Source organism: Hipposideros armiger, unplaced genomic scaffold, assembly GCF_001890085.2.
Source record: "Hipposideros armiger isolate ML-2016 unplaced genomic scaffold, ASM189008v1 scaffold_922, whole genome shotgun sequence".
Taxonomy (NCBI): domain Eukaryota; kingdom Metazoa; phylum Chordata; class Mammalia; order Chiroptera; family Hipposideridae; genus Hipposideros; species Hipposideros armiger.
The window spans coordinates 76,547-98,262 of NW_017732272.1; the positions used below are offsets into that span (position 1 = coordinate 76,547).

The following is a 21,716-nucleotide window of genomic DNA, read 5'->3' on the forward strand; positions in this document are numbered from 1 at the left end:
GGCTGCTCAGCTCGGGCTGGACTCGAACCGCTGTTGCTCAGAGCTCAAACTCTTGAGCGAGCTCTTAACCAACTGAGCCACTCGGCCGGCCCACGTTAGCTATATTTTTAATAAAAATCTTAAAAATAATAAAAGAATGTTAATGAGTTTTTTTTATATGTCGAGTTCGAAGTATCTGAGGTTTTAGATTTGATGTATTAAATAGAGTATGGTATATGGGATTGGTGATCTGGGCTAGAAATAGAAATTTGATATGTATTGACTTGTACATGGTAACTGAAACTGTGAGAAAGTCAGAGATTAGCTAAGGATGCTGTGGAGGGATGGTGTAGAGATGAGTAACACTGAAATTCCAAAAATGCAGGCAAAATGAAACTGGTGATTAAATAACTGCATTGATAATTCAGATGAAAAAAATGTGTTCAGCATATGTGCTCATTGAATATAAAAATTTCTTTTTTTCTGGCTCCCTTCCCACACCTATGAGAAATGGTACTGTAAACATAAGAATCATAAATGGACACACACATACACACACACGAAGCCCTCTAAGACACAAGTGACCCTCTGGACTACCCTATGATCTGAGCTCAAACTTCATATGGTGTTTTTCAGTTTGAGAAATGGAGACTGATTTTATGCAGAGCAGATTACAGTTGACAAATCCACTGTCTATTGTCCTCACATTTTTTTGGAGCCATGCCAGCCCGAGATACCTGGGCACATTTCATGCTCGGGGGCCATCGCTTGTTTCCTTGTGTTGCAAACCTATAGAAGGAAAGCAAATGATTATCTTTACATCAGCCAGGAACTTATGCATATGTCCAGAGACTAAAGAGGACCTCAGAAAATATTTGATATTTTTTAATGAAAATATGATCATTAAAACAATTTAAACAACACACAATGATATATGATAGGTAAAGTAATTTCTCCCACCCTCAGTTTTATTTCTCAAAAACTCTCCCTAGAGAAGTTAGTAGTTAATGAGTATTAGTTAAAATGCATAAGGATAATGCTAAAATATTAACTTTGATTGTTTTCACTTAACAATTATTAATCACTGTAAGAAATGCATAGGAATTTATATTTTGTGAATGAAACGTGCACTCTCATAAGAGAAATTACATTTGCTAATTCTCCCCTTTAATTAAATAATAAAATAAAAAGACAGTGACACCAACACAAAAAATGATAATGAGGTAGCAGAGGCAAATGCCATTTCACACATAAATCTTCTGAGTGGATGGAGTGAGACTTCTTTTGTGTCTCAACTCTCAGTGTGAACCATTTTCTGTGAATATTTATCCGATTATGAGTTAGGGAAATTTATGCCTATGCCCTTAGTTCAAGCCCAAGAATATTAGACAGTCCTTTGTTGTCACACAATATGGGATTAAAACCACAAGAAAGCTAAACTACAATAAACTTACAGATGGGGGTTAAAAGAACTGTTGTCCACCCAGGTCCAAGATATTCCTTCAGATGGAATGCTCAAGCCAATCCAATAAAAAGCTGAATAATGTAGGTGCTGCCAGAGGAAACTCTAAAAGGAATAGGAAATGTTTTATGAAACAACTGATTGATTCTTATTGATACAAGAAAGCTATCTTGAGTGTACTTTCTATGAACATGACACTGCGCTAGAAGCTGGGAATGAACTGGTGAGTAAGACACTTCATGTTTTCTGACAGATCATTGTGGAAGTTCAAGCTCAAGCTACTGCAATGCAATGCGAGCACTGCTAAAGCAGAATTATGTACAGTAGTGGTAGATACCAAGGCTGTGGAATCAGATGGCCTAATAGGAACCCAACTCTACTATTTACTACTGTGCATCATTGCAGTTATTAATTCTTCTCACCTCTGTTTACTCCAATCTCAAAATCAGAGTATAATAGTATCTATCTCAAAGAGCTATTATTGTTTTGTTATTTAATAATATTACTAAACACTGTCTGGCACATAATAAATATTCATTGTGTAAATGTTGGTGATGGTTACTAAATACAGGTATGAAATAATATGTAAAAACAAGAAAATATATAGAAAAATTAATGAAAAAAAGCAATATCTGATCTGACATGGTAAATATTGTTCATAGTTTCCTAGTATCTCTTTTTTACAGTGATATAACCCCGAGCCAAAGTATCTGAGGAAATGTAATAAAGGCTCCACTCCCTAGCTTCTCTTTTGGCTAGGTGTGGCAATGCTGCTCACCTAATTTCTGACCAGTGGGAGAGAATGGAAGTGATACTGAAATTCTAATCAAGCATGTAAAGGGTAAGGGTAAGGCTGTATCCTTTCATTCATCATTTACTCTTCCCATGAGGACACACAGGTATTTTAGAAGGACTAATCATCATTTTTTGGAGTCATTTTATCTTTAAGTTATTTGAGAACTGGAGGAATATTTGCCTGAAATGTATTTTGTTTCTTGGAATAATTATTCACCTGTAATACATATTTTATCTGCCTTTTACTTGTCCTTTTTTTGGAGAAGTTTAGAATAGAGATCCTTATGCATAAGTCCTGACTTATGCTGACTCCTATTAGACTCTTATTTATCCTTGAAAGGGAACAATTATGTCTAACCCATTCATTTGCTTAGGAATATTGTAAAGAGGTGTAACTGAAACTGGAGAAAAAAAAGTTCCCATGAAAATACATTGTCTCAGTCTACTGTTCTCCAAAACCTGGTTTATTAGTTGTCCAAGAGACACATCTGTTCCGATTTCCAGCATTCTTCCCTCTGATGGCGAGGAAGAAATAGGTGAGGTGCTTAGTGAAGTCTTTCATTGCACAGTTTCTCTATGTGATGATTTATTGTTAATTCATTTCAGAGCCTGCTTCCCTTGTCTTGTCTTAAAATTGACCTCTAAGAGGGCCATCCCAGTGGCTCAGCTGGTTAAGAGCTTGCTCAAGAGTGTGAACTCTGAGCAACAGCAGTTCAAGTCCCTGCCCGAGCTGAGCTACCACTGAGCTGCCAAAAGGTGGCAGGATGGCTCAGCTAATAAATAAATAAATAAATAAATAAATAAATAAATAAATAAAATTGACCTCTAAAAGAACAAAAAAGGTCTCTTTTCAATTCTTAATCCATCCTAGATTTGGTTCCTATTTGAACCAGTTTGAACTGCATCTGACAAAGAGTCTCACAATTTGGTATTTGGGGTTATACTAATTACACACAAGATAGTTTACATCTCTTTTTGTTTTTCTTGTTGTGGATTTCTGTGAAACTTGGGAGGTTTGGTTTTGTTTTGTTGTTTCTTTCTTCTTAGAAGTTGTAATGGCTACCCTGTATATTCCCCCCAGAGGGCTGTTCAACCAGGATTGTAAAGCACTACTATTCATTGGTTTGTCAGAAACTGAGCTTTTGACATATGGCTCGTGATTCCAACATGCCAATACTGATGTTGAAAATCCTCATTTGACGTTTGCCAATTAATGTCTACATTAGACTTATTAAATACAAGATTTAGTGTCCAACTTTCATGTGGCAAAACTTCAAATTTAAATTAAGCCAGAGTTAGTAAAACAGTAGTTCTCCTCAAAGAACGAAATCTTAATGAGAACTATGCCATCAATATATTTCTTTTCTCCCAACATCATCCTTAATTTCAGCCACCTTTGTGAACATTGCAGTAAACGTGGGAGACAAGGTAAGATATTTTATGTCTCACATTTTAAAATGGAACCTGGTAAGCAGTGGGGGGAATCCTTTGTAAAGAATGATTTAGGTGTAGAATTCCAAATAAATTCCTTTTATCCTTTGCCAAAAAGATGCCTACAATAATCATGTTCAGTGATTCACCCAACCAATATTTTATAGTTAATAGCAATGAGGTTTCAAAAAAAATGCCACAGAAATTTTCAAATTTGTAGCACAAGGAATGCATTGTGATTGTGAAGGATGCTATAATCTCTGTTTTATATCTCACCATATCAATGAAGTCTTGAATCACCATAAGATGTGAATTTTTCATGGCACAGTCATTTTTACTTTCATTCCAAGATTTCTTACGTTGAGCAACCCAGTAACATTTCCCCCCATGTAGCGTCCAGTCATTGGAGGGGCATGGTTTATGAGCAGTAGAAGAGTTGGAAGACCCTGGGAGAAAATAGTAATTAAATTAAGTAATTAAAAGAAACTTAAGGCCTGCCGAGTGGCACATTGGTTAAGAACTGGCTTGGGATGCCAGAGCGCCCCGGTTCAGATCCCACATATGAGGGCCAGTGACACTGCCCTCTACAGCTAAAATGCTGAGCAACAGCTCAACCTGGAGCTGGGCTGCCCTGAGTCACCTGCAATGGCGTAGGCTGCAGCCTCTGCTGCAGTGGGTTGCCATGGGCTACCATGTGTAGCCGGCAGCCAGCGTGAGCGGCCAGCAGCCGCTGAGAGCGGCAGTCCAGAGGCCGGTGACTGATCTGCCTTGCCTGGGAAGAGCGCAATGATGGTGCCAACTTGGGCCAGTGAAGCAACGTCCTCCACAACGAGACTGAAGAACAAAACGACAGCAACTCTTCTGCTCCCCTTCCCTCGATTCCCCAATAAAATCTTAAAAAAAAAACCAAAACCTAGAATTGTAGCCCTAGTATTGTATAATCATACATAAGTGCCACCATGTGTATATTCTTTCTTTCTTTCTTTCTTTCTTTCTTTCTTTCTTTCTTTCTTTCTTTCTTTCTTTCTTTCTTTCTTTCTTTCTTTCTTTCTTCCTCTCTTCTCCATTTAATTCATTCTCTTAGAAATATATCATGTTCTCTATGAGTAGGCAATGCACCAGACACTAGGAAAAAAACAATAAGCTTCCAAGCCACAGGGAAATAAAATTGTACAGAAAAAATAGAAATTAGAGATTTCATTTAGTGGTCCACAGATGAACCAGATAATTTGAAGTTATATATCACATTGGAAAAGTCTTTCTTGAGAAAAATTTGTGTAATAGGTAGCCCCCAAAATGCAAGCCATTGGAGAGTGAACAAAAACAGGCAGCAGATTTTGGAGCTGACACTTGAAAGATATGGCAAGGTAAAAGTTGCCAATTTTTACAACTTTCAGCCTGAGACAGACAATGTTGGTGCCATGTAGAATGAATACAATTTGAATAGGCAATCTGTAGTGTTTCTAGCCTGGATAACTAGAGAATAGAGTTTGGAGAAACAATAGATGCTAGAAATGAAGAGTGAATCCCATAAAAGAGAAAACAGAAAGGGGTTTTCACCAACTTCTGCCTGTAAAGCTTTTCCAAGTCTTTGTGTGTGAAAGCTATATTACAGCTAAGGACCAAAGAATTGAATTGAGATTTGAGCTGCTCTCCGAAAGATAGAAATTTAAATTTGAGTCCAACTATACCAAGTACCTGCTAAAACAAAAAAATCAACACTTTTTGGAGAAATATATCAGAATTCATAGGCTTCTCAGACTAACTTTCACAATGTCCAGGGCACAGCATCAAACCACTTGACATAAGAAAAACCAAGAAAATATGACCAATTCTGAAGAGAAAGGGAAGCAATGAAGCCTAACAGGAAAATCACGCAGATGTTAGAATTATCAGACAAGTATTTTAAAGCAACTTCTATAAATATGCTCAAGGTTGTGAAAGAAAATATGCTTTTAATTAATGAAAAGATAGGATATGTCAGCTAAGAAATATGGAGTATAGAAAGAACTAAATACAATTTAGAATTGAAAAACACAACATATGATATAAAAACTTCATGGGGTAAGCTTAAAAGCAGAGAATTAGTAGAAAACCTGGTTAGTGAACTGACATTGTTCAATATAAAAAAAAAAGAAGCTGAAAAAGTATACAAAACCTCAAAGATTTGCAGGACAATATAAAAATATCTAACATGCATGAAATTAAAATCCTAGAACCAGAGGGGAGAGAAAACAAGGCAAAAATATGGTAATGGCTACAATTTCCCCAGATTGTTTAAATTCATAAATTTATACTTTCAAGAAGCTCAACAAACCCAAAGCAAGAGAAATATGAAAAAAAATCATATGTAAAGATGAAAAAGTTAGACTTAAAATCAAAGGGAAACAGAATTGATTATATAAGCTCATTTTTCTCATTTGCCTTTCCTCATTGTTTAGCTGTCACCTGCCCAGAGAGGTCTTCCTTTGCTTTTTACGTGTATAATAGAACCTCATCCTCTGCCTCCACATACTTTCATTTTTCTCTGCTTCTCTTGTCTCCCTCACTGCTCATGCTTGGTTACTCAGGAATTAGGCAACATAAAATAATGTTACCCATTGAGATGATTGTTCCAGGTTCATTTTTCTCAGGACAGTATTTCTCTTTTGATTCATTATCCTCTTTATTATGTCTTGCAGATCTGAGCTGGATAACTAATGAAAGAAAAAAAAATTTTCCTAATTCATTACAAAGCACAAAACCACTGGGTTCTAGTGATTCAGAATTTCACTGATGTGGAAAATTTGTAGTAAGTTAAATGATTAAACTGTATGAGGAAAACAACATTTTTCTTAAGATTTGAATTTACCTTTGTATTTTTATTAATCTTATTAATGTTAACTTGAGAAGAATTGGAAAAATATGACCTGGGATTAGAGGGATACTCACTTGATTCCACCCCCCCTGGAACTTTCATACTTATTTTAATAAACACAAAATAACCAGTTTTGGATATAAATCTCATTTAGATACTTTGTGTTTAGTAAGTTCCTGTTAATTTATATCAGGTGTCACTTGATTCATGGAAAGGGTCGTTTTTTTTTACAGGGGTTTTTATGTTTTGGTTTCAGTTCATGATTCTGCTCCTTTCGAGATTCTGCATGTAAAGGCTTCAAATAGAAGGTAGGGTAAGCCCTTTTTCTACAGTGAGGAGGATATCTTTCTGATGGCCATTTAACTAAAATTACTTTTTGTAACTTATAATCTCACAATAGTTCGTATTAGGCAATTAAATCTATTTTAGTAACAAACAAGTATCTATTACTAACAAAATACTATTTTATCTATGATCTTAACTTAACAAGAAATAGAAAGTTTTAATGCTAATTATTTTTTATTCCCTCCTCCCTATTTTTATAGTTCAATTAGGCCATTGATTAGTTATATTAAAATAGTCAAACCATTTACCCCTTTGGGGTTCAGATTGTTCATCTCTACTAGAGATTTGACCTTGACTTCTAAAGCTCTTTCCAGTTCTAGGATTCTATCACTCTGCCTATTTACTTATAATTACTAATGCCATTCATAATAACTATCATTGGCAAGGATTCAGATATGCTTTGGCCTGTTCCAGGGTGTAGTTTGATCCAAAAGTCTGAATTTCTTGGAATATATACCATCTGTATATTACCTTGGCTCTATAGATATTTATGAATAACTTTTCTCTAAGCATTCATTCAATAAAATATTGAAGTATTTGCTGTTTGAATAATTAGACTATGTTCAATTATGTCTAAAGTACATGAGTACAATTTTAAAATGGATGTTTGAATTGATTAATTTGAAACAAATTTCTCACCTTTGGATACAAGATTGATTATGCCCAAGAGTAGTTAGTAGGAATAAATTTCCATAGATGTATACTTTCTAATTTCATTTGCTTTCATCTGAATGCAAGTTTAGAGAAGCTTGTGCATAGTCCACTATCAAACTGCACTGGGAAATTCATTATGTGATCTTGATTATGAAATATATGTAAATGTAATCTTGACATCTCTTTTCTTTATTATTGAACAGAATTTATAATATATACTATGTCACATGCTGAAATTCTATGGAAAAATCTCTAATTTTAATTGTGTTTCAAATTTTACACTTTTTGTGAAGTTGAATTGTACTGTTTAGGAACCACTTGAATAGCAAACACAATTACAACATGTCACGAGAGAATAACACCTTGGGATAAATGAATAGTATTGCCAATTACTTACCAAAAATGCTAAGCACAATTACTATTACAAGGAGGATTATGGTCATTGCGTATCCAACTTTCAGGACAATTCCATGATGGTGAGAATCTATAAAATTGGACAGATATCACTAGTAAGCCCAGTAGATAATTCTTTAGGTGGGAGAGGTAGGAAAGGGCTGAATAAACTTTTTCAATTATGCTCCTTAGTTACTTTCTTTTGAAATAGACCCAGCTTCCTTTCACACACACACACACACACACACACACACACACACCATATTTGCTTTTCTAGTTTGTGAAAAAGGGGACCAATAAATCCAAAGTAATTGCAATATATCACTTTCACTAGATATGTGATATCTAACACACACATACATACGATGCTGAGAAAGTTCTAAAATAACTGATGTTAAAATATAATCAATTACAAAATGAAGTGTCAAGACTAATTAACCTGAATGTTTATTTAGTAGAGTATTATTACCGAGTGCTTTATTATATGTTCAAATCATTATTATTATTAAGTAAAACATTTTTAGAGGGAATTTATTAATTCTCAGAACACAGAACTGTCAATATGTTTATCAGGTAAAACAATGCAAATTGTGCCAGTCACAACAATCACAAGAAAAACGTGATGCTACCTCTACACATGTTTCTAATATGAAAAACTGAGGTTGGGAACCTAAAAACCTATAAAATAAAATTTCAGATTTAATGAAAGAACTTACATAAGGGATGTTAGGTCATTTTTTTAGGCCTGTGAAGTAAGATTTAAGAAAAACATGATGTCTGAATCTTAGCCTGGGATATTCTCATTGGAATATTCCCTGATATTCTTCCTCTATATTCTTTTTTCTTTTTCACTGATATTCTGCTAAATCTCATGGTGACAGCCCTCTTTGTTTTATATCTTGGAGAACCAATGAACTTGTAATATTTTAGAGTATCTAATTATCTAATAAGATCATTTGTTTATTCATCCATTTATACTTTTATTCACTTACCAAGCATCTACTAATTTCCTTCTAGACACCTAGTACAGTGTGAGGTGTTTGGAATACAAAGGTTAAGAGATTGGCAAGATGGTTTCAACACATATGAGGCTCTGAAATAGTGACTACTCAAACTTTATATGTTCATGTTTCCTCATTTTTAATGTTAGAATATTGGACCAGGTAGCATTAAAGATTTCCCCAAGCCTTTAAAGCAGGAAAGGAATAAATTTCTATCCTTGAAAGAAAATGAAATCAAACCCCAAAAAGCAGAATAAAAAATATTGGTTTTGTTGCTTGAACTGAGTGAAAATAACCTCTAGAAAAATGGACTAATTTGCATGAGATTTTTTAGAGGTGGACGAATAAGAATGCAATTCTAGTCCATGTTATTTTTCAAAGTAAATTACATCATCTCAGAAAATAAAAGCACCCAGGCTAGGGAAAAAAAGAAAGCAAATAAGCTTCTATTGGTTCAGTTAGAGAGGTAATGTTTAAAAATAGGAAATAACGTCCTCCTGCAACTAAAGAAACTCATCAGATTCACTTGATAGAAAACTTAAAAATATAAAAGAAAAAAAATGCATTCTTTGGAAACATAAAAAAGCAAAACAGATTCATTTTGCAAGGGCAAGTGCAATGAAGAGACAAATTATTTAAATGTTTTATATAAACTTTATAATATAAAAAATTCTTGATCTAGAGAAATTTCCCTAATAGAAAATACACTGGATTTAAAAATCTATCATTTTTGAGGTGGTTTGTGATTACAGTGCAATGTTATCTTTAGCTATATGCCTAACTGTTCATATTCCGAAAATATTTCATTACTCAGATTGTCATTAATTCTAAACTTTATGCAATAAAATACTAACATTTCATGTCTCCTTAACTTAGCTTAACGTTTTTATCCTATCAATATGCAAATTCCAAAAGGATAAATCACAATGTGAATAATTGCCAGGGATATTTTCTTTTGTAAATGAATTTATCATCTTATGTTAAAAGGTTAGATTTGATCAAGGGCAAGTAAAGCTGTAGAGTAAAAAGGGAACATAAATGCTGTGTGACATAAATGTTCACTAGAAGAAATATAAGGAAGATAGAGACTATGAAAAGCAAAAGCAAAGTTCTATATATTAAAACTAAAGTTACAATTAGCTTTACGAATATTTTGTTTCGTTAAAAAATTCACTCTTATTCTTGCATGCAATAAGTTTTACTTTGAATTCAGTTTCCTATTTCCAGTAAGACATAGACACAGGAGAGAAATAAAAGAGATTAAAAGAAGAATATTAGTTTTACAAGAAGTATTACATCCAACTTACCGGATCTTGGACGTGGAGATGAATGTTTTAAAGGGGATGTTCTAACAGTTTTGATATCAGCATAGACTATATCTCCAGTCATTGCATATGTTAAAAAGGGAGCGAAGACCACAAATGATGTTTTGCTGAAGGGAGTCTCAGATTTCTGAAAACAAACTTCTGAGTAAAATGAGATAGATGATTTCTTTTTGCTCCCCCAGGTATGATGTACTTCCTGTATGAATAAGAGAAAAAGGTAATGTATTCAGTGTTATCAATCAAGGTAATAGATTTTTTAACACTTGCATGTTATGGAAGAAAACTACTAATGGTACAGTTGTTTCCTGCTCTTCAGTTAGTTTTTTGTTTAAATTTGGAATACTTTTTTAACTTTTAATATATATAGATCATATTGCATCATTTTCTTCTAAAAACCACTTCCTCTCTTAGTGCATACAGATGGTCTGGCAGAAATGTAACCATCCAACATTTTCTCCAAAGTAGAAAGCAATTCAGGAGGGTCAAGGAAAAGAAGAGATTTTATTTGGGATTGTGTCCCTGAGATCTCTGTTGGAGCAGGAAGGGCATCAGGGCATCAGATGGGGCAGGTCTGAACTGTTGCTCATATTTTAAGACTTTCCACAGGCCAACAACACCGTGTTGGGTTGTCAGTCTGTCTGTTCATGTGGGTTCCTCGCAGCAAGAACCACATTTGCTTCTGGGTTATTTTTACTAGACCTTTTATGGGGATGGCCTTTTGGCTTTCCAAGCTCCCGCTCTGTCTCAGGTCTTTCCTACAGCCTGTCCCATTCCTGGGGTTAGTCAGTTTCTCCCAGATCCTCAATGGATTGCCCAGCAGCATAACTGGCTTGTACCACAAATGGGCTCAGCATTGATATTAGTGTTCCATACCAGGTTTTGGGGGCAGACTAGAGTTATCTTAACTTTAATTCCTGCAGTGAATATGACCCGATCCAGGCCTTCAAAGACAGAGGCAGAGGTGACTTTATTCCCTTATTCCCTTAGGATTTGTTGTATCTCTTCTATAAATTCCTAGAGTCCCATGTACCTAGGGGGAACGCCCTCACTGGGCCAAGCCTCCCTGAATAATTCAATCTATAACAAAATAAGTACCTTGAATCCCTTCCCCCGCTGCACCATGCAGGGTGTGTGATGGCATTGCCCATTTTCTCTGTTTCCTTCCAGGTCAGAAAATGCTATCATTTCTCTTCTCCCCACATCCCATAGCCTCCCTAACCATGCCTGGACACTTGCCCTGGCCTTTTGCTAGAACTTGGCAGCTGTATCAATCAGCTCAGGAGTATATCACTCTCATCATGAATGGCTCCTGAATTGGGGGCTGGCCAGCCGGCTGGGGTTGTTATTGCTGAGCTTTTCTTCCCTTTGCATTAGGGGTCGAGGGCATGGGACACTTAGACCATTCCACTGTCAATCACCACAGCATCCTCTTCTTCCCTCTCCTTACTTTCCCAGGGATCCCACCTCTTAGTGTTATAATCAGTCTTTGTCACAGCTCTTGGACCTTAATCCATGGCAATGTGTCCCTTCTCAGCTTTGCAGAGCAGCACACTAAGGTCTCCAGCTTATCCTGCTCTCTCGCTTGTCTGCCAGCCCCGAAACTAGCAGACCTGTGGACACCCACACATCCTTCTCTAACCTCAGCTCTTCTTGCAACTTTCTGGTTTGAGCTTTAGCCTCTAGTTGGGTATCAGCAGCCAGCTGAACTGCCCACAACAAAAAGCCAGACCACTGTGGCCATCATGCGTTTCCTTCTTAGCTACAGTGTGTTCTGCACAGTCACTCAAATAAGTGCATTAGCGCATCTGGTGTTTTCGGGGTATCCCTGTACTCATGTGGCAGTCCATAAATATCTAACATATGGGCCACCCTTCCCCACATAGAGGTTGATGACCGGTTGGGGGCTTCTCCTGGGGATGCCTCTTTTCTAGGGTTCATTTCTTTGGTCTCCTGGCTGGTTCACCAGCTATTAGTTGACAAACTGGTCCCTGTACACAGAGAACAAGGAGAGACTGAAGGAAGAGGCAGACCACTCCAGATTGGTAGGTGGCAGATTTAGTAAGCGAAGGAACTTACTTACAAGACTTATCTTGGGTAGCTGAAAGACGAGGAGGTTTTTGGACCTGTCCACCAGGAACTTAAAAGTTTATATAAAGACCTTAACTGGGTTCATCATTGATTCAGCCCAGATGGTCTCAACAACACCTTGCTCTCTCAAGTCTGTGTGGTTGGAACAGCACCCACTGTGGAACAGTATAGGCAGAGCGTACATTCCCAGGGCAGAAGATGAGGGTGAGGAACCTGCAATTAACCAGGTGAAGCTTGAGGGTCAACCAGCGGTCAGGTCCTCTTGATTACCTCCTCTTACAAAGAGGCATTTTTGTGTTTAGAAAAAGGACTAAAAATAATAATGCTTAAGAAAGAATGGTCAATAGTAAATCGTATGCATTCTTAAGAATTTTGAAAAGTCCCTTTCCCCACCAACATCATTAAAGCACAATGCTGGAAAATAAGACACAGCCGCACAATAAAAGATTAAAAGTCAATAGTGCTAAAATGTCAAAGACACAGAATAGACAATATAGTATGGTAAGTAACTAACCACATTTAGAAAAGAGTCTAAGAAAAGGGAAGTTTTGCAAATAAGAGTGTCAGACAGTTACAAAAAAAGAGGAAATATGGCCTAAAATAAAGAGAAATATTTTAGCTTACAAGAACCATGGAATCATTAACTTGAAATTCACATAAAGAAATTGATGTTTAAGCTAAAGTAGAGGAAACCAATATTCTCTAAGTAGTAAGTGATGTCAAAAATAACTCAGAGACATTTACTGAACACAGACAGTTGTTCATATTAGGGGCAGAAGGTTTTTGTCTAAAAGACACGATTATAAGAGACTGAAGGAAAAAGAGAGAGAGGCTACAGTTTTCATTATTTAATCTGAAATGGGCTTTCATTATATTTGTGAACTGAAATACAGTTTTGACTGAATGTAAAAGTTAAGATTGGTAATCTTATTTTCTCTTAATTTTAGTGGCACTTTCTGTCAGATGATATAATTGTTATTAAAACATACAGTATTATTCCAATTTCTGATCCTGTGCCTGGGGCCTAATTTTTCTTTCTGGAAACTTTAAGAATCTTTGATTTATTTCTTGAATTCTGAAATTCCATAGTGAGGTGTGCTTTTTTCACCCTTTCTCTTGGGCATTCAGTGGGACGTTTTAAATGGAAATATACTCATAATGGCTGAAAAAAATTCTTTTCGTATTTCTTTCATAATTTTCTTTCAGTTTTTATTCTAATGCCTTTTTTATGGCATTTTTTTTAGCGAGATATTGGTGTTCTTGGGTTGATATTCTACTACCATTTTACTTATTCTTATTTTTCAGTCTTTCTCTTTTGATTCAACTAGCTAGAACAGTTTCTCGAGTTTTACCCTCACTGTGTTATAGGATTTGTTTTTCTTAATTTATTTTATCATAAGTTTAATTCCCAAGCATGCTTTCTTGTTCTTTAATTTTTTTCTCAGTTCACTCTTTTTAAGTGATTCATTTTTTATCTCTACTTTTCTTCTTCAAGGTTATTAATTATAAAATTATTAAATTTTTTTGGTGCTTTGTCATCAGTATTAGTGTAAACTTCCTCTTATCTGTGCTTGCTCTGGTGTCTATTTTTTAGAGAGCTAGCTGGATAGCTTACGATCCTTAAGTGTCTGTTAGTATGTGAGCGTTAGCAGTGGGAAGCTGTGTGTCTGGGACAGTGGACATCACTGTGGATGTTCAGGTAGAGACTGTTCATATCTTCTTATTTTCAATATTTTTAGGTCTTTTATATGGGTCAGTTTTCTCAAAGAGTAATTCTCTATTATGCTAAATGAAATAAATCAGACAGAGAAAGACAAATACCAGATGATCTCACTTATATGTGGAATCTTAAAAAAAACCCAAAACCAAAAAACAAACTCATGGATACAGAGAACAGATTACTGGTTGCCCAAAGTGGGGGTGGGAATGAGTGAAATGGGTGAAGGTAATCGAAAGGTACAAACTTCCAGTTATAAAATAAACAGCCATCGAGACGTACGGAATGTGCAGCACGGCGACTATAGTTAATAATACTGTATTGTATATTTGAAAGTTTCTCAACATTCTCATCACAAGAAAAAAAACTGTAACTATTATGGTGATGGGTGTTACCTAGACATGTTCTGGTGATCATTTCATAATTATACATATATCCAATTATTATGTTGTACATTTGAAACTAATGTAATGTTATATGTCAATTGCACCTCTCTAGCTCTAGCCAGAGAAATTTCGTTGTTTTTAAGAGCTCATGTGATTAGTTTGGGACTACCCAGACAATCCAGGATAATCTTTCTATCTGAATGTCTGCAACATTAATTACATCTGCAAATATCCTTTTGCCAGGTAAAATTATATAGTCACATTTTTCAAGGTTGTGGATATCTTTTGTGGGCCGTCTTGCCTACCACAGATATCATTTATAATGACATCAAGCATGTAATATATCTAGGAATAAATTTAAAGAGATAAACAAGACTTTTTGCAGGGATTAAAAAACTTAATAAAGATATCAGTTTTTTGTCAGCTTGGCTTATCAAGTCATTGAATCTTAATTAAAATCTCAGCAGGTTTCTTGCAAAAATTGTGAAGACAATTCTAAAGTTTAAATAGAAAAATAAAAAGTTAAGGATAATCAAGATATTCATAAAGAACAACAAAGTGGGGAAATTTGTTCCACTAAAAATCAAGCCTTATTGTAAAGTAATGGCAATTAAGATAATGTAGTTTGGCAGAAAAATAGACAAATATATCAATAAAATAGAATTGACAGTCTAGAAAATGACTATGCATACAAAAAAACTTGATTAACGACTTCAGTGACTCTGTAGAGCATTGGAGAAAAGGCAATTTGATGAAAGATGTTGGCACAAATAGGTATTTGTTTGGAGAGAAATAGAAATTTACCCATACAACATACATAAAGAATAACTCAGGGTGGATTATTCATGTAAGTGTGAATGAATCATAAAACAATAAGGCTTCTAGACGATAACAGGAAAATACATGATCTCAAGGTAGGAAAAGATTTCTTTAAAAAGATAAAAAAGTCCAAAAAAATGCTTAAGCTGTATTACCTTGAAATTAGAGGCTTCTATTTCTCAAAAGAAGCCATTAACAAAATGACAAGATGAGTCAGAGTGGGAGATATTGTAACACATGAAACTGATAAAAGAGTCTATCTATCTATCTATCTATCTATCTATCTATCTATCATCTATCATCTATTATTTATCTATCCATCTATTTGAAAACTCATACAAATAAGTAATAAAAGACTGAAAGAAAGATATTCAAGAAACTTGATAAAGCACAACACAGAATATAATAATAGCCAAATGAATAATAAACCTATGAAAATGTGGTCAATCTCAGCAGTAATACAGAAAATGCAAATAATTAAACTAAACTTAGATATCTCTATATACACAATAAAATAGCTAAAAATCAAAAGACCAAACTATCAAATATATCAAACTTGATATCAAACTATCAAGGTATATGGAGCTATGAAAAATGAAATACTATTGATGGAAATGTACATTAAAAACCCCACTTTGGAAATCTATTTAGAATTATCTATTATAATTAAACACACCTACACAATATGATGCAGATATGTAGTGAACAGAAATTGGTACATCAATATACCTAAAGAAGGGTACAAGGATACGAATAGCAGCATTATTTGCAATAGTAGAAAACAGGAAACAACTTACAAAGCTATCAATATTTCCTATTCATACAAACAAATACTGTATAATAATGAAAATTAACTAGAGTTGCACATAACAGCATGGATGAAATTCACCCACATAATGTTGACCATGAGTTCAAACTTAAGGTATTATATTGAAGGAAACTACACACAGAGAAGTACATGCCACATGATTCCGTTCATAGAGGGCTCAAAACCAAATCTGAAACATCAGTTTTAGAAATTGGGAAAATAGATATATCTTTATTCCTGCGCAAGACAAAAGGGATAGAGATTAAGAAAGGGCAGAAACACTGCTTTGGTGTTAACAGTGTTCTGTTTCCTGATTTGGGTAGAGGTTTCACAGATATTGGCTTTTAAAAAGATCACTGAACTCTACATTTATATGTTATGTACTTTACTGTATGTTTGTTGTATATATCATATATATACATGTATATATAATAGTAAGAGATAATATATATCATATGTAATAAGAGAACTGTGACCTTCAGGTCTCAAACACTGGAAATTCTGAGGTATGTTGGCTTACAGTAATATTGTGCTTAACATATACAAAGTGTGTTAGCATATATGTACACATAGATGAACATGTACAAGTAATTTTACATGTATTATTTTAATTAGGTTTTTCATTTATAACAAAAGACATTGAGAAACATTGTTGGGTGAAGACTTATCAGGGTTCTTCTTTTTTTCTAGGTTACAGATATTTGCTTTTATAATAGAAAAGATACAAAAGATATTGTAGAGAGAGTGGTGACTATTATTGCTTCCATTCATGAATCTTAGATTGAGGTATTACTGAAATTATTACCCCCTCCCACACACAGGATATATTGATGTAAAGAATAACCAAGACATCTTTTTCATGTCCTTTGACAAGGAGCTACTTAAAACCAAAGTGTATTTTTTTTTTTTGAGAAATGTCCACTCAAGTCCTTTGCCTACTTTTAAAGCAGGTTATTCCCTTTTATGTATGTATGTATGTATTTACTTATTTAATGCAATCAAATTTTAGAAATCCCTTATATATTTTGGAAATGAGCCCCTTATCAGACATATGGTTTGCAAATATTTTCTCCCATTCCATAGGTTGCTTTTTCTTTGTTAGTTGTTTCCTTTGCTGTGCATAAGCTTTTTAGCTTTATGTAATCCCGTTTGTCTAGTTTTGCTTTTGTTGCCTGTGCTTTTGCTCTCATATTCAAGAAATCATTGTGAAGATTAATGTCAAGAAAGTTTTTAAATCTACTTTGAGTGAATTTTTGTGTATGGGAAATGATAAAGATCCGATTTCATTATTTTGGATGTCAATATCCAGTTTTCCCAACACCATTTATTTAAGAGACTATCCTTTGTGTATTCTTGACACCCTTGTCAAAGACCAGCTGACTGTATATGTGTGGGTTTATTTCTTGGTTCTTTATTGAACTCCATTGGTCTATATGTCTATTTTTATTCCAGGTTTGATTACTGTACCTTTTTGTAATACATTTTGAAATAAGGATGTGTGAAGCTTCCATCTTTGTTCTTCTTAGTTAGGATTGGGTCTTTTCTCATTTCATATAAATTTGAGTATTTAAAAAAAATTTCTGTAGAAACTATTTAGGGATTTTGATAATAATTATACTGATTTTGTACGTCTCTTTGGGTAATATGAACATTTAAATAATATTAATTCTTCCAACCCATGAACACAGAATACCTTTCCGTTTATTTATGTCTGCTCTAATTTCTTTCATTAGTGTTTTAAAGTCTTCAATGTACAAGTCATTTACATCTTTGTTTAGGTTTATTTCTAAGTATTTTATTCTTTTTGGCCCTGTTATGAATGGAATTATTTTCTTAATTTCTTTTTCTTAATTTTAAGCTCATTGTTGGTGTGTAGAAATGCGACTGATTTTTGTATGTCGATTTTGTATACTGCAACTTTACTGAATTCAAAAAGAGGTTATATTTCATAACACCACACACACACACACACACACACACACACACACACACACACACACAGAAACACAAGTAAACTTTTGGAAGTGATGGGTCTGTGTATTACCTGGATTGTGGGGATGGTAACACATATGTTCAAACTCGCCAAATTGTACACCTTAATTATGTGTGGGTTTTGGTATAATAATTATACCCCAATAAAGTTAAAAAACAAAACAAACCAAAATAAAAATACATCTTAGGCATTACTACTTTGGAGTGCAGATCATGTTTTTTCTTTTGGTCTCTACTATTGGGCATAAAGTAGACACAATATCTCTATAATAAAATGCAAAAACCTGATTAAATTATCCGCAATACTGTGTTTACAAAGAAAAAAATCACAATTGTTCTCAGTCTAACTATACTCACATCTCTGGACCAAGGAACGACAAAACAAAACAAAAAGTACAATGGTTTATCCAGCCACTAGATGACACTGCAGCTTGTGAGCGGCCACACATTGTATGGGGAGAACCAAAAGACTTAATTTAGCATAGGAGAGATTCTTGAACTCATTTTCAATATTTGTAATTGGTTACTGAAAAGTAAAGTTGTACTCTAAATCATGTAATTATATTTTTAATGATCCTATATTTGGGGTTATTTAAAATAAAAGTTTTTCTTATTAAGAGTAAAATAACTATTTGTCATGGAATATTTTGAAACTATAAAGAAACATAGAGAAGAAGATAAATATTACCCATACTCTTACTACTCAGGGGAAGCCATTGTGTTTACCTTTGTAATTTTTCTCTCAGCATATAGACACACACTACATATATTTAATATTCATGGACTGGAATCATTGTATGCATTACTTTAGCTTTCTTAGCATTAATAGTTTGAGTATTCTCCCATACACATAAACATTCTTCTTTGTTATTATTTTTTTATGTTGTCATATGCCATCATGTAGTAGAATCATATTTATTTAACTAAATCTTTAGTTTTGGACAATTAAAGTGGCTTCTGACTTATCACTACTAAAAAGAGCCCTTTGATACACATTATTATGAATATATCTTATACATCTAGACTATTTGTTTAAAATCCACTCCCCCCCCAAAAAATTGTCACATCAAAGGAAAGATATGAACCTTTGTATGCTTTTTGATAAATATTTTCAAACTATTTTCCAAAGACTAAACCAGTTTATATCATTAGCTGTTTTTCTGATCATATACTTTCCAACATTTTCTCCAGAATTTTTTTAGCAATTTAATTTCAGTTATGATATATTTTTATGTGTGAATATCTAGTCAAATTTATGAAAATTGAGAACAAGCTTAGAAAGATCACTTCTATGTTCACATTATAAAAATTTTGAGTCAGTTGAAGACTGACTATAGTGTATAACATTTGTTTTTATTGGTTAATTTTACTGGCCTTGACACTTTTTAGATTAAATTTATTGGGTGACAGTGGTTAGTAAAATTACATAGGTTTCAAGTGTGAATTTCTATAATACATCATCTACATATCTCATTGTGTGTTCACCACTCAGAGTCAGTTCTCCTTCCATCACCATATATTTGACCCCCTTTACTCTCTTCTACCATCCCCCTCCCCCCTTACCTTCTGCTAACCACTAAAGTGTCATCTAAGTGTTTGAATTTTTGTTTCTTTGTTTGTCTTGTTCCACTGTTGCCTTCAGTTTTATATTTCACATATGAGTGAAGTCACATGGTTCTCGGCTTTTTGTGTCTGACTTATTTTGCTTAGCATAATAATCTCAAGATCCATCTATGTTGTCACAAATGGCAGTGTTCCATCTTTTTTTATGGAAGAGTAGTATTCCATTGTGTATATGTACCACCTCTTCTTCATCCAGTCTTTTATGGAAGGACACTTTGGTTGTTTCCATGTCTTGGCCACTGTAAATAAAGCTGCAATGAACATTAGAGTACACATATCTTTACAGACAAATGTTTTCAGAATATTTAGGTAGATACCTAGGAGAAGGATTTCTGAGTATTATGATAATTCTATTCTTAATTTTTTTTTTTTTTTTAGCTGAGCCATCCTGCTACCTGTTGGTAGCTCAGCGGCTGCTCAGCTCGGTTGAGCTGAACCATTGTTTCTCAGAGCTCAAACTCTTGAGTGAGCTTTTAACCAACTGAGCCACTCGGCCGGCCCTCTATTCTTAATTTTTTGAGGAACTGCCATACTGTTTTCCATAGCATAGTGGCTGTTCCAACTTACATTCCCACTAGCAGTGTATGAGGGTTCCTTTTTCTCCACAGCCTCTCCAACACTTGTTATTATTTGTCTTGTTGATGATAGCCATTCTAACAGACGTGAGGTGATATCTCATTGTGGGTATTAGAAACAATAAATGAATACAGTAAAGTGGCTGGCTACAAAATTAACGTACAAAAATTCATAGCTTTCCTATATACTAACAATGGAATTTCAGAAAAAGAAATGAAGAAAAAAATTCCTTTTGCAATTGCAACAACAACAACAAAATACCTAGGAATAAACTTACCAAAGGATGTAAAGGAACTATACACTGAAAACTATAAGACAGTTTAAAAAGACATTTAAAAGACACAAAGAAATGGAAACACATTTCATGTTCATGGATTGTAAGAATCAACATAGTTAAAATGGTCCTATTACCCAAAGGAATACACAGACTTAATGCAATCCCCATCAAGATCGCAATGGCATTTTTTTTTTAAAGAACTAGAACAAAAAAAAATCATTAGATTTGTGTGGAATCACAAAAGATCCTGAATAGCTAAAGCAATCCTAGGAAAAAAGAACAAGGCTGAAGGTATCACACTCCCTGACTTCAGCTTGTACGACAAAGCAACAATAATCAAAACAGCATGGTATTAGCAGAAAAACAGACACATAGACCAATGGAATAGAACTAAAAACCCAGAAATAAACCCACATAAATATGGACAGATAATTTTTGACAAAAGGGTGTATAATGTTTTAATAGCATGTTATCCTTTTAAAAATACTTTTCATTTTATTGAATTCCCTCAGGTGGAGGCCGAGACTGCGAGGAAAAAGGAAAAAACGCGCGGAGACTCAGGAGAGCTTTTTCAAGAAGAGAAGTGTCTCACTTTATTCTTACAGCATGTCCCTTTTATACTGGGCATGCTAAACTTTTATACTAAAAGTTTTCCAGAGTTAAACTTTTGCCCTTTTGGAAGTTGTTTTTCTCAGAGCTTTTCTTCCTCCTGATGTTTCTATTACAGGGTACAGCCTGACCTGTTCTATGCTAATGACTAACTTATCCTAACAATGTTTCAATTTCTACCTATAACGGCTTTGTCCCAGAGCAGAGTTCCTGCCCTGGTGCCTAAAGGATGTTTACTACTAAGCAATTATTTCAAACACTACTGGCTAAACAGGATCTTAAGAATTATAAGGTGCATAACTTGTCTATTGCTAAGAAACTATCACTAAGAAACTAACAGCAAAACAGAATTATCGCAATATGTCCAAAACTCACTTATTCAGTTAAGATAAACTAAACAACCAATATAAGAAGGGGTGTCAGATCTTCATCCTACTGGGGGGCATCCAAAGGGGAATTTAAAATTTTTTAAAGATATAAAGCAGTATCTGTTTCTCAGTCAGAGCTTCAGAATTTGTTACAATTGCAGTGCGATTGGCCATGTCAGACACTGAGGTGCAGCCGGCTCCCAACAAATTC

At 34.5% G+C, this 21,716-nt stretch overlaps 2 protein-coding genes across 2 annotated transcripts in view; one reads left to right on the forward strand and one right to left on the reverse strand.

The window, feature by feature from the left end:
- Positions 1-136: 136 nt before the first annotated feature.
- CLECL1 (C-type lectin like 1) lies at positions 137-10,515 on the reverse strand. The gene is made up of 6 exons (XM_019630546.1): positions 10,225-10,515; positions 7,921-8,007; positions 6,265-6,363; positions 3,944-4,113; positions 1,434-1,546; positions 137-768 (listed from the first exon to the last, which is right to left on the reverse strand). Exons 1-6 carry the CDS (start codon positions 10,304-10,306, stop codon positions 651-653), a joined length of 669 nt encoding a protein of 222 aa, XP_019486091.1. The 5' UTR covers positions 10,307-10,515; the 3' UTR covers positions 137-650.
- KLRF1 (killer cell lectin like receptor F1) overlaps positions 6,793-21,716 on the forward strand; it is a 59,429-nt gene continuing 44,505 nt past the window's right edge. Inside the window, exons 1-2 of the mRNA XM_019630544.1 lie at positions 6,793-6,832; positions 10,425-10,459. The gene's annotated coding sequence lies outside the window, so the exon portion shown is untranslated. The remainder of the gene's footprint in view (positions 6,833-10,424; positions 10,460-21,716) is intronic.

What these genes read in the sequence shown, in the direction of transcription:
- CLECL1 (XM_019630546.1), bottom strand. Translation starts at nt 10,306, where the DNA reads ATGACTGGAGATATAGTCTATGCTGATATCAAAACTGTTAGAACATCC. An exon ending in ATCTCCACGTCCAAGATCCG is followed by an intron (nt 8,008 to 10,224) that starts GTAAGTTGGATG and finishes CCAATTTTATAG; the next exon opens with ATTCTCACCATCATGGAATT. An exon ending in TGGAACAATCATCTCAATGG is followed by an intron (nt 4,114 to 6,264) that starts GTAACATTATTT and finishes ATTTTCTCCCAG; the next exon opens with GGTCTTCCAACTCTTCTACT.